The 13,479-nt window shown below is 41.3% G+C and overlaps 2 protein-coding genes and 1 pseudogene across 3 annotated transcripts in view; 2 read left to right on the top strand and 1 right to left on the bottom strand.

Moving 5' to 3' along the window:
* Positions 1 to 1,800: 1,800 nt before the first annotated feature.
* On the top strand, positions 1,801 to 5,419 carry ppil3 (peptidylprolyl isomerase (cyclophilin)-like 3). Of its 2 annotated transcripts, none has more exons than XM_039012875.1 (6): positions 1,801 to 2,014; positions 3,463 to 3,537; positions 4,122 to 4,215; positions 4,444 to 4,511; positions 4,563 to 4,708; positions 5,010 to 5,419. In XM_039012875.1, exons 1-6 carry the CDS (start codon positions 2,012 to 2,014, stop codon positions 5,134 to 5,136), a joined length of 513 nt encoding a protein of 170 aa, XP_038868803.1. In that variant the 5' UTR covers positions 1,801 to 2,011; the 3' UTR covers positions 5,137 to 5,419. The 2 variants fall into 2 exon arrangements, with proteins under 2 accessions (XP_038868803.1, XP_038868804.1); XM_039012876.1 differs by having other exon boundaries at positions 1,818 to 2,014; positions 4,590 to 4,708.
* A 966-nt stretch (positions 5,420 to 6,385) lies between these two features.
* On the top strand, positions 6,386 to 12,717 carry LOC120062932 (annotated as a pseudogene).
* Positions 11,428 to 13,479, bottom strand: part of LOC120062931 (collagen alpha-1(XXVII) chain B-like) — an 82,177-nt gene continuing 80,125 nt past the window's right edge. Inside the window, exon 59 of the mRNA XM_039012988.1 lies at positions 11,428 to 13,348. Within this exon, the coding sequence (XP_038868916.1) occupies positions 13,202 to 13,348 (147 nt within the window). The 3' untranslated portion in view covers positions 11,428 to 13,201. The remainder of the gene's footprint in view (positions 13,349 to 13,479) is intronic.

Here is a 13,479-nt window from a genome sequence, read left to right as displayed (position 1 = left end):
AAGACTGTTTCAAGGACAGCTTTTTTCCATCTATGTAACATTGCAAAAATCTGGATATTTCTGTCCAAAAATTATGCAAAAGAATTTATCCATGCTTTTGTCACTTCTAGATAACGCTACTGCTACCTGGATAAAGCACTAAGTAAACTTCAGTTAGTACTAAACACAGCTGCTAGAATCTTGACTACAACCAAAAACGTGGATCATATTACTTCAGTGCTAGTATCTCTACACTGGCTTCCTGTTAAGGCTAGGGCTGATCTCAAGGTTTTACTGCTAACCTACAAAGCATTACATGGGCTTGCTTGAAACCCGTCAGTCTATTCTTGTTCTGAGAAATGAAGGCTATTCCATGCGAGAAATTGCCAAGAAACTGAAGATCTCGTACAACGCTATGTACTACTCCCTTCACAGAACAGTGCATACTGGCTCTAACCAGAATAGAAAGAGTGGGAGGCCTCGGTGCACAACTGAGCAAGAGGACAAGTACATTAGAGTGTCTAGTTTGAGAAACAGACACCTCACATGTCTTCAACTGGCAGCTTCATTAAATAGTACCCACAAAACACCAGTCACAACATCAACAGTGAAAGAGATTTGCGTCAGTTCAAATCTGGTATCAGGACAAAATGTGATTCAGAGTCACCAAAGTATTTTAATTAAACTCTAGCGATAAATGGTAAATGCAATTTTCGTATATACGGGTTCACTGTATCACCGCTCAGGGTAGAACAGGGAACTCTGGAATGTGCTCAAACAACAGTTTTTATACTATGACAGCTTTAGTTCCAACCCGTCCGTTGGCCTATCACTCACAGTAGAGGCTGAGCGCGGTTTAAACTTTGCTCAGCCTATCGCTGGCACTCGGACTGGTCCCAGTCCCTTGGTGCTCACATCTGTCCACATCTGGTCGTTGCGTAGATTAGATCCGTCTTGTGTCTCCCCCCCCCGATTCTACACTCAAACAGTTCCTTATTTGGTATTGTCCAGTGTCCTACCCTCCCTGGTTGGCCTAGAGATATGCACCCCTCCCCTCTCCAGATTGACCACAGCTTGTATAGCCTGTCACTCTATGTTGATCAGTCTTTACACACCTACACACACACACATCTGTATTGTTTGTGTGTGTGTGTAACAAACCAATATTCATCTTCAAACAATATGGTAGCGGGTTATAGTGCATAAACATAAATCCTAACAACAGTGAAGAGGTGATGCTGACCTTGCACTCAGTTCTTGGGCCCCCCGTTGCACGTTTTGTTTTTGTTTTTTGCCCTTGCACTACACATCTGATTCCAATAACCAACTGATCATCAAGCTTTGACTCTTTGAATCAGCTGTGTAGTGCTAGGGCAAAAAACAAAACGTGCACAGGGGGGCAGGACCAAGTTTGGGAAACACTGGTCCAAAAAGGTCACAGTCCCAGAGCTACTGGTAGTGGTTTCGTCTTCAACCGAAAATGTGTGTTGCCCAAAAAATGTATTCCCTTTAAATATTCCCGCTGTAATGACGTTTTCCATTTTAACCAAATTACCCAATCCAATCTATCTGTTTCAACGTTGATCTCGTGTACGTAATTGGTATCAGCTGATCGAGGCCGGTGGCAACCATAGAGATAATTAGAGGACACGGCGTCGTATCTGTCCGAATATGGAATCTATGAGATCATGGGCAGCTCCCTTGACAGTAAAGCTTGCTTTGGGGCACTAGAGTCCTCTATCTATTTTTATTGCGGCAACAACAAATATGTGATTTCACTTCTTGCCACTGTGGGTATTACATATAGTTTCGTGGGGTATTCAGATTCTCCGGTAATCAAGCACGGGCGATTGAAATTCATGGTCTTGTATTTTTCGGCTAATACAAAACACTACGGTATAATTCGTAATTTTAACGTCCGATAAGTAGGCTAATCGAACTATAGACGCAACGGAACCTATGTGCGTTCAGTGTATGACGCTAGTCGAATCTATTTGTCTGATGCGCCATCTCATCTTCCGGCGTTAAGAAAATGGTGAGAATATTCAATCTTACCACGCATGTTTCATGTATAATCTTTGACGAAATGCACATAACAGGCGTTGTATTTATTACATGTTATCACTGAACACAGTCATCTTTGTTTGAAGTAAATATTGTGCAGCTGTAAGCTTAGGGAGCAACACATTAGCTTACGCGTCTGCTTCAATGCCAATTTCCACTCCCTGACAATACAATCGACCTAGCTATTTAGTGAACTTCTTGTGAACAAATAATTGCAGGCAATTCTTAATACGTAGATATTAAGGATTAATTAAACAAATAAATGCTTCAATTTCAATAATGGTAAGTTACAGTTCATATAAGGAAATCAGTCAATTAAAATGCATTCATTAGGCCCTGATCTATGGATATCACATGACTGGGAATACCTATCAGAAAACCAGTCAGTATCTGGTGTGACAACCATTTGTTGCATGCAGCGCAACACATCTCCATCACAGAGTGGATCAGGCTGTTGATTATGGAACGTTGACCCACTCCTCTGCAATGGCTGTGTGAAGTTGCTGGATATTGGCGGGAACTGGAACATGCTGTCGATCCAGAGCATCCCAAACATACTCAATGGTATGCAGGCCATGGAAGAACGGACATTTTCAACTTCCAGGAATTGTATACAGATATTTGCGACATGGGGCCGTGCATTATGCTGAAAGATGAGGTGATGGCGACAGATAAATGGCACGACATTGTGCCTCAGGATCTTGTCACGGTGTCTCTGCATTCAAATTGCCATCGACAAATTGAAATTGTGTTCGTTGTCCGTAGCTTATGCTTTCCCTTACCATAACCCCACCTCCACCATGGGGCACTCTGTTCACAACGTTGACATCAGCAAACCGCTCGCCCACACGACACCATACAAGCTAAGCTGTCTGCCATCTGCCCGGTACAGTTGAAACCGGGATTCATCAATGAAGAGTACACTTCTCCAGTGTGCCAGTGGCCATCGAATGAGAGCATTTTCCCACTGAAGTCGGTTACGACGCCAAACTGCAGTCAGCTCATGACCCTGGTGAGGACGACAAGCGGTTTCATTAGCTGTCTGGGAGGCTGGTCTCAGACGATCCCACAGGTGAAGAAGGCGGATGTGAAGGTCGTGGGCTGGCGTGGTTACACGTGGTCTGTGGTTGAGGCCGGTTGGACGTACTGCCAAATTCTCTAAAACAACATTGGAGGTGGCTTATGGTAGAGAAATTAACATTAAATTATCTGGAAATGGCTATGGTGGACATTCCTGCAGTGAGCATACCAATTGCACACTCCCTCAACTTCAGACACCTTTGGCATTGTGTTGTGACAACTTCACTTGTTGCATTTATATTTTGCGTTTTATTTTAGTTCAGTATAGTTAATGAAGGAAACAATTCACAACTTTGTGCTTTTTGAACAATATTTAATTATTTTCAAATCCCTTCTCAGGCAGTGACACTGCACACAGACCTTGGGGATTTAAAAATCGAGCTGTTCTGTGAACGTGCCCCGAAATCATGTGAGGTGAGTCATACACTGTGTGTGCGTGTTTGCTCTGATCATGGTGTCTCACTGGTCTTTGTTCTACCTCAATACTATCCCTGGATTAGTCACCTCCATCGATAGAGGACTTACCATTCTATAAACGCATGTCATACAGCAATTGGCTGCTACGCACTAGCTCAGCACCGGGATTAAACACTCTTGTCAAGTCAAACAGTAGTTACCTAGCCACAGCCATCTACTACAGCCATCTTCCACCTCTGCACTGTTTTCAGTGGAAATGTCATGCTATTCACTGCAGTTGAGTTGATGTGCTTGTCCTAAAGCCAGCCGGGCAAGTAGCCTTACCGCCCGCTTTGAGCCACTGGCATGGTCCTTAAGCCAACGCCTTTATACTGTACTTGCCTTTTAATCGGGATGGTAATGATTTTAGTAGCCTATTTTAAATTTGATGTTGAACTAGCACATCCAATCACCATCCCTGCTTTACATCCTTTGGGTCTCTAGGACCAGGATTGAAGAACACTGCTCTACACTAGCAAGTCATTACAGTTGGCTGTAGCCAATAGATTGCTCTAATCAGAACTTTCTGTTTGTGTTGACAGAATTTCCTAGCCCTGTGTGCAGGTGGGTTCTACAATGGCTGCATATTCCACAGGAACATCAAAGGGTTCATGGTTCAGACCGGCGACCCCACAGGTAGCTTCATCAGAACTGCATTATTGTGTTGGAAGGCTTATTGTTTTTAATTTGGTAAAAAAAAAAAATGAAAGGACCAATAGCCCAATGTACAAGTCAATTACTTTATCAGATACCAATTGTCAGCATGCCACTCCAAACCCATGGAGTAGTTTGTTTTCTGATCATGCAAAGAAAATGATCTGCCTCTCTCTTGACAACATGCATTACTTTTTTTAATCTTGGAAGGCACTGGAAAAGGAGGGACGAGTATTTGGGGACGGAAATTTGAAGATGAGTTGAGTGAACACCTAAAAGTGAGTACCTCAAAGGGACAGGTAGCAACAATTCTGGGTATATATTAACAGACATTTTTTTCATTTATTTCCGTGCAGCATAATGTGCGTGGCGTGGTTTCTATGGCGAACAACGGCCCCAACACTAATGCCTCCCAGTTCTTCTTCACCTATGCCAAGCAGCCCCATCTGGACATGAAGTACACCGTGTTTGGAAAGTAGGTCATTGTTTCAGGACTTAATGTGGTTGGTTAGCCAACTAAGAGGATTATCAACAATGGATTCAGCTACAATCTGCCGTTGTATGTCATTGGGGATCCAAATAAACAAACCGTGTCAGTATTTAATGTGGTTATAAGTTATTGCTAGCAGATCATGACTTCAATCTGTTATTTTGACCTAAACACATTCTCTTGACTGTGCATATTATGTGGTTTGTGTTAACTCCAACATTTTATTGTGAACTAATGCAATGCTACAATGCTTTTTCCCCTCTGTTTATTTTCTTTCGATAAGCAGAATAATAGATGGCTTGGAAACACTGGATGAACTGGAGAAGCTCCCGGTCAATGAAAAGTCATTTCGGCCGCTGACTGAGACTCGTATAAAGGACGTGACTCTTCATGCCAACCCATTTGCAGGATAGACTGTCTTAAGCACACGAACACACAACCTGACATCTGCCAATTTAGGTGAAATCTTCATTTAAGCCTCTCAAATGTTTAGACCATTTATCAACCAGAGGCCTTTGATTAAGGCAACTAAAGAGACTTTCAATGGAGTGTAAAACATATTTTGCTTCTCATTGAATTTGGCATGTAGAATGTCCTCAATGCTCGGCCCTTGCAGCTATGTGAGCTCAATATGTTGGTTTTATAAGTAATTTGTTTAATAATTTGTTTGTTCCAAATAAACGTTTTTTTAATACATTGTGTTTTCTTTTTTACACCATGATAACTTGATATGCCCTTGGTTTGTGAAATCCTTAAAGAAAACTGCATTCGTGGAGTTGCTGAGCACAGCCAACGATGGTGGCTCAATTAAGATTAGTTCACTCGGGCCGTTTACCATTGGAAACAATAGTTAGTTCCGGTCTAATTAACCTGGTGTCTCCCACACACACCAATCCAATAGCAGCTGGTTCTGGTCTACTTAGTAGTTCGTTGACTTTAATTTAACCGTCTCTGGCACAGCCACAAGTGAACTTGACCTATATAAAATGTAATTGTAATAGACGTTCTAAAAGCAGTTACGGCCTCGGAAGGATTTCAGGTGAGTCGGATTTCATTGCATGTTACCCCTCAATCACACCGATCGTAAATGCACCAGAAGTACATTCATTTCCAATGGAACGCTGGGTTTGCCTCGCAGTTGAACTGCGTGCTGTGGTACAGACGTTGGATTTATCAAACGTATGCCTCAAACTAACGGTTTGACAGTAGCGGTATCTAACTTGTAACTACGAAAATAGTTTTGTCAAACAGATTGTGAACCCAAAAGTGTATGTTTTATTCTAGAGGGGGGATAATAAATATAAACAATTTGGTTAGGGTATAGGGGCAGATTTATGTTATCTTGTCTTCAGGAGATTTTATTTACTTTATCTAGTCTGATCAGTGGAGTAATTCTTATAACAATGGGCTACAATAGAGGGTAATTACTGTGCTTGTCTGCAAGAACTCTACTGTTATTCCCCACAATTATTGTATTATTCCACTTCCCAATTTTGCCAGTGTTATCACATATTTGAAATCTGATATGGCTACTAGTGTCTTTGAAAATGAATTATGAGGATATGTGTTTTTGCAGTCATTTATCGACAGTTTTGAATAAGTCATACAAATAAGCATTGGAAATTATCTCCAGGAATTAAATATTTTGTACATTTTAGTATTATGCACATCCTAGGCAGAGATGGTAGGGGTACTCACAACTCATAAACACATATTCTGTCCATGTAGAATAAGATAATGTTAAGGATCTTGCAAGTAGAAAAAACATCTTGACTAACCCTACTTGTAGAGAAACGCCAATGCCATCCTCTCTTTCATGTTGCCAAAACGGTCTATGACTGTCCGAGGCTAGCTACCTGGCTAAAATGCTTGCTCACTAGCCTAACTTCCTTTCATGGGCAACAATGAGCCAGCTAGTTAACATTCGCCTACTATATCTAGCTACATATTGAACTTCCATCCTCTCAGGGAAGGAGCACAATGTATGAATTTATGGTTGGATCAGAATCGCTGTTATAATTGGAGAATTGGAGAATTATGTAAAACCACCAGTCCAAATCCCTATCTCCAGGCTAATGCTTGCTCACTAGCCTAACTTCCTTTCATGGGCAACAATGAGCCAGCTAGTTAACATTCGCCTACTATATCTAGCTACATATTGAACATCCATCCTCTCAGGAAAGGAGCACAATGTATGAATTTATGGTTGGATCAGAATCGCTGTTAGAATTGGAGAATTGGAGGAAACCACCAGGAAAGGGCACATTTTTGCTTGCACACATTGTCCTTCGCTAGCCACCGGAGGACAACAACACAAGGAGATGCAACAATTCAAATTATTTCTGTAAATTATGTTCGGCTTTTGATGTGATTGGTGTGAAGCCAAATCCAAGCCGGCTTCCCTAAACACTTTTTTTTTGTTGGGTGTTGGGTGTACCAGTGTAACAATATAGCTTCCATCCCTCTCCTCACCCCTAACTGGGCTCGAACCAGGTTCCCTCTGCACACATCGACAACAGCCACCCTCGAAGCATCGTTACCCATCGCTCCGCAAAAGCCGCAGCCCTTGCAGAGCAAGTGGCCCTTGCAGAGCAAGTGGCTCAGTATGACGAGGTCATGAACGTCAACGTCAGGTAGAAGATAATAATAACCTGAAGTTTTACGTTTTGAATGACATACAGTGCATTCGTAAAGTATTCAGATCCCTTGACTTTTTTTTTTTTTTTTTTTTTTTTACGTTTACAGCCTTATTCTAAAATTGATTAAGCAATTCCCCTCATCAATCTACACACAATACCCCATAATGCCAAAGCAAAAACAGGTTTTTGAAATGTTACCAAATGTATGTTTTAAAAAAAAACTGAAATATCACATTTAGATAAGTATTAAGACAATTTACTTAGTACTTTGTTGAAACACCTTTGGCAGCGATTACAGTCTTGAGTCTTCTTGGGTATGACGCTACAAGCTTGGCACACCTGTATTTGGGGAGTTTCTCCCATTCTTCTCTGCAGATCCTCTCAAGCTCTGTCAGGTTGGATAAAGAGCCTCGCTGCACAGCTATTTTCAGATCTTCCCAGAGATGTTTGATCGGGTTCAAGTCCAGGCTCTGGCTGGGCCACTCAAGGACATTCAGAGACTTGTCCCCAAGCCACTCCTGCATTGTATTGGCTGTGTGCTTAGGGTCGTTGTCCTGTTGGAAAGTGAACCTTCGCCCCAGTCTGAGGTCTTGAGTGCTCTGGAGCAGGTTTTCATCAAGGATCTCTCTGTACTTTGCTCTGTTCATCATTCCCTTGATCCTGACTAGTCTCCCAGTACCTGCCTCTGAAAAACATCCCCACAGGTTTCCTCCAGATGTGATGCTTGGCATTCAGGCCAAAGAGTTCAATCTTGTTTTCATCAGACCAGAGAATCTAGGTTCTTATGGTCTGAGAGTCTTTTAGGTACCTTTTGGCAATCTCCAGGCGGGCTGTCATGTGCCTTTTACTAAGAAGTGGCTTCCGTCTGGCTACTCTAACACAAAGGGCTGATTGGTGGAGTGGTGCAGAGATGGTTATCCTTATGGAAGGTTCTCCCATCTCAAACAGAAAACCTCTGGAGCTCTGTCAGAGTGACCATCGTATTCTTGGTCACTTCCCTGACCAAGGCCCTTCTCCCCAGATTGCTCAGTTTGGCTGGGTGGCCAGCTCTAGGAAGAGTCTTGGGGGTTCCAAACTTCTTCTATTTAAGAATAATGGTGGCAACTGTGTTCTTTGGGACCTTCAATGCTGCAGAAATGTTTTGTTTGAGCTCAATTTCAAGTCTCATAGCAAAGGGTCTGAATACTTATGTAAATTAGGTATTTCTCTTTTTTATTTTTCATACATTTGCAAAAAATTCTAAACCCCTTTTTTCACTTTGTCTATTATGGGGTATTGTGTGTAGACTGATGAGGGGTAAAAATATGTAATATATTTTAGATTAAGGCTGTAATGTAACAAAATGTGGAAAAAGTCAAGGGGTCTGAATACTTTCTGAATGCACTGTATACCGTATAAACCGCAAAGGAGCTGGTGTTTATATTTCGCTGCATGGATGAAGCCTTAGATCTGTTTTACTTCTTCATTGCAGTACGTGCTTTATACAGTGGTCTGTCTATTAGATTGTCTGTCAGTATTTTTTTGACACTAGGCTAACCTCGGTTAACCCAGAACTAAAGTCTCACGTAATTGGTCAGCTGGTACCAGTTATGTTTACGCAGTTCTGTCCACGAGAGATGGCTAGTAGGCGAATGTTCTTGCAATGATGTTTCTTTCTTAGTCAAGGTTTGTTTGTTTATTTTTTCTACAGATCAGTATACCACCTGACTCAGCTCTGTGTACCTCACCTCGTCAAGACCAAGGGTTCTATCGTTACTGTCTCTAGCGTCAACGGCCAATGATCAGTGGGTATCACCACACCAGTGTGTGTGTGTGGAGTGTACACAATTCATTTACAGAAGAATATCTGTGAATTGAGATAAGAGCTATAGATGGTGAGGAGGGGTGTGTGTTTGTGTGCTTGCTTGTAATACTATTAGATACTGGATGTCCCCACAAGGATAGTAAAACAAGGAACATTCTCCTTCATGGGAACAATTCTCCAGGTCCCCAAGAGGAGACAAGCTATTTTAGACTTACGGGTTAGGGAAAATAGAATTTAAATGGAATTCAGTTTTACTGTAGGTCCCCACAAGGATAGTAAAACGTGTGTGTGTGTGTGTGTGTGTCTATATTATGCTCTATTAAAGTATGATTTCTGTTGAACTCAATTCTCAGTTTTTCTCATTCCCAGGTGTCTATTGGATATCTAAATCTGCCATTGACCAATTCACACGTTGCATAGCACTTGATCAGGACAGGTTTTATTTGGACTATTTATCACTAATTATTTGGGATTGTATTGAAAGCACAGGCACTCATGACTCCTGTACCTCCCGCTCAGAGCTGGTATCAAAGCAAGTACGAGTCAACACTGTCCGGTAAGTCATGTTTGTTTAGGTACTAAGTTATTCCTTTTTATCAGGGTTGGTTAGGTTACTTTCTAAATGTAATCTGTTACAGTTACTAGTTAACTGTCCAAAATTGTAATCAGTAAAGTAACTTTTGGAAACCCTAATTTAGTAACGTAATCTGGGTACTTCTAGATTATTTTCCTCTACAGAGTTATTAGAAGAAGACAAAAAGGATCCATCAAATGTAATTGGTGTGTCATAGTCGTCTCTGATGTGGTCAGACTTGCTCAGGTGGAACAAACGTATAATATATGTCATTTAGCAGACACTTTTATCCAAAGCGACTTACAGTAAAGCGTGCATACATTTTACAAATGGGTGTTCGCGGGAGTCCTACCCACTACCCTAGCGTTATAAGCACCATTCTCTACCAACTGAACTACAAGGGACCAACTTAAACGTGCACTTTTTTCAATCCTGCATTGAATGTCATTGAGAAAACAGAAGTGTCAATGTATTTTTTCAACTTTTTCAAAAGTATCTGTAATCTGGTTACAATAAAACAGGCATTTCGCTACACCCGCAATAACATCTGCTAAACACGTGTATGTGATCAATACATTTAATTTGATATGTTTGCTGGTAACGTAACTGATTATATGTAATCCGTAATCCCTCCCTAACCCTGTTTATTATGTAGTTATTACTACAGTGTTGATCTCTCTCTCTCTCCGTCTTTCCTCCTCCAGTCCTAGCGTGATCATAACATGTGTCCACGGGAGAGCTGGGCGGGAAGAGGAGCAGCATGCTCAGGTAACTCTTATGTTATACAAACGTCACATCATGGTTTACCAGGTCAGGTCCACTGGCTGGGCTTCCAAAGGTTGTGTAGAGGTCATTGTGTTTGGAGAGAACGCGGTTCACATCACAGACCCCCCACTCTACTTAGTCTACCTTGCACAATGTACTTCATCAAAGTCTTTCCATTTACGCTCACTATCTCTCTCTCAATAGCTCGCACTCTCTCTCTCACACACACACACACACACACACACACACACATTCACTCTCTCTCTCCTCCCAGTTCCTGGAGAAGTGTAAGCAGACCCATGCTCTGGGTAGAACAGGTGAGGTGGCTCATGCTATAGCCTTCATGGTGTCGGACGCTGTCACATTCATCACAGGGGTCAACCTACCCGTGGACAGGGGGCGCTATGCCATGTGTCCAATCCTGTGTCAATACAAAACCTTGAACTATCTGGTTTGTGTCATTTTTGTATCTCTGGTACCCAGACAGATAGATTAAGTGTAGAGTATGCTCTATTCTAGTGTAGAGAAGGGAAAAAATAAGGATCATGTGACGAATAAGACCCTTAGCTAAATGTTCAACTAGACTTACATTTTGTTTAAAAATGAGATAAGAGTGCCCTCATGTGGTGAAGAGGTGAAGTGTATAGAGATGAGCCGCTCGCTATTCTTTCAAGATACATTTTTCAAAAGGGATAACTATTCATTTGCAGTATTTAAGTTGCAATAACACATGAGCTGTTTTACAATAAAAGCCTTGTGGTTCATGTACTATGATAACTATTAATACTGCATTAAGTATTTAACTTTTATTGAGAACTAAACTCTGCTCAGTGTCTTTGTAGCTGACAATGAAAGTTGTACTGGATAGATAATTACCTTTTTTTTAATAAGAGAATGAGAACCAATGGAAACACACGTCTACTTGGGTTTCAAATATTTATTGAACACCTGAATGTTGAAGAAAATGAAAGTGTTGAAAACTACCAGCTGTATTATTATGATGCTGACAGACAGAGGACCTGCAGAGATGAATGGATGAAGTACACGATGACCACTAATATCTGTTCCTGGCCCTTAACAAAGATGTCAGATGACTCTTTGGATGTGTTATGGCTTTACTAATGTAAGAACATGATGGAGGGCTGTTTAAGATGTGTGATATGAGAGGTATTCTGACTTTCTAGGTTGGTTGGTTGAGCTGACCGCCTGTACAGAGATTTCACAAACATGGTCAACAATATAGTAAAACAGTAAGACATAAAAGCATTGAAAATGGTTCCAGTACAGTTATGATTATAAAAAAACAAACCTAGAAAACAAAATCGATGAAGCCCCAAATTTATTAAAAATAAAAAATGCTCTGCTAATGATGGGTGTCTGGCTTAAAGTTTACAGAAAGTCGCAAAACCCATAGACATTAAATAACATAAATTAGCATGTTGGGATCCACTGTATACAACAAAGCTTTGCATAATTATACACATTTATACATTTCAACAAGTCAAAAATAAGACCTAAATCTTTCAATAATAGCTTCAGACTCATACAAAGGGGAGTACAATAGCGATGCAGAGAAAGAAATGCTGTTTTGCTAGCTTGTTTTTGCTAGCTTGTTTTTGCTAGCTTGGAGTGAATTTAAACATTTTTCCTTCTTTGCATTCATACTGTGTAAAAAAATATTCCCTTTGCTGTAGAAAAGGTATCTATGTTCTGTCAGGATTAAACAAGACCGCCTCATAACCCACCACAGGAATTATTATAGCACCAGGTACCAGGTGTCATCATCTCTGGTTCAGCTCATTGAGAGATGGGAGGTAGACCGACTCTTCTGACACTCTCTGGATTCACTCTCTAACTGCAAGCTTCAATTCATTTGACTAGGGAAACACACATCAGGAATGCAATAGTTATTCGTAGACCAGTGGGCATTTCTTCAGCACCTAATCACCATTACAAGTAGATTCATACGTCATCTGCAGATCAGGCAGGAGAAAATAGCTGGACAGCACACACCTGTGGATGTATGCTGGAAACTAAGCCTAAGCCTGAATGTTATGATAATATTATATCCAATTGTTGGGTCTCACTGTAAACCTTAATTGCTTTGAAAAACTGCAGAACGAGATATGTTTATTGCACTTTTATATTAAGATATACATATAACATGTATAAATAATACATGTGTATGTGTGACATTTAGAAGGATAAGTAATGCATTCATAATATGCAAATGCATTTATAATCGTTCCCTATTACTTTACACATTTCATAACATGTTGAGAGTTCATGACCATAGAAAGTAATACGTTAAAATGTTGTCCAAGAGTGATGTTAGAGACTCATTATTTTTTATCTCACTCGGGCATCCAGGGCTCGTGCCGTGCGACAGTAAAACAAGTCCCTGAAAAAAGCCAAAGCTTATCTTCTCTTCAGGCAGGCGGTAGGAACTAGTGCGAGACGTCTCAGTATCTCTGCAGTTTCTCCTGGTCCGTCCCTCAATGGTGCCCCCTGCCTGTTTCTGCAGTCCGAGCATATGCTGGAGGGTTAGGGGCCTGGCCTGGCCTGGCCTGCCTCTCCTGAAGGGCCCCAGTATATGGGGACAGGAAGACCCCCTAACCTTCCCCATCCCCCCACAAGTCACTCCTATGAGGAGGCTGTGTATGTACTGTATCCTGGGCCTCTATAAGAACAGGCCTCTATAAGAAGCACACGGGGCCAACCTCTAGGTGGTAGTGCGAGCCAGGCTCTGTGACCGGTAGGTTATACACGTCCAGGATGGGGAGTAAGTTGGGGTCCTGGGTCTGGAAGACGAAATGGGTCTGGTGCCAGCGGCCATCTTTGATCTGAAAGACAAGGGGATTTTACTTTTTAGAACCTACAGAGACTAATTTGGTCAGACTGTGCAATACATTATCTTCAGTTGGTGTACAATTTACTATAATTAGAGCTTAAATACATGGTAGCCTTAAATACA

Source organism: Salvelinus namaycush, chromosome 18, assembly GCF_016432855.1.
Source record: "Salvelinus namaycush isolate Seneca chromosome 18, SaNama_1.0, whole genome shotgun sequence".
NCBI classification, from domain to species: domain Eukaryota; kingdom Metazoa; phylum Chordata; class Actinopteri; order Salmoniformes; family Salmonidae; genus Salvelinus; species Salvelinus namaycush.
The sequence above is the reverse complement of the archived record's forward strand: the minus strand, read 5'-3'. Positions and strand labels throughout refer to the sequence as shown.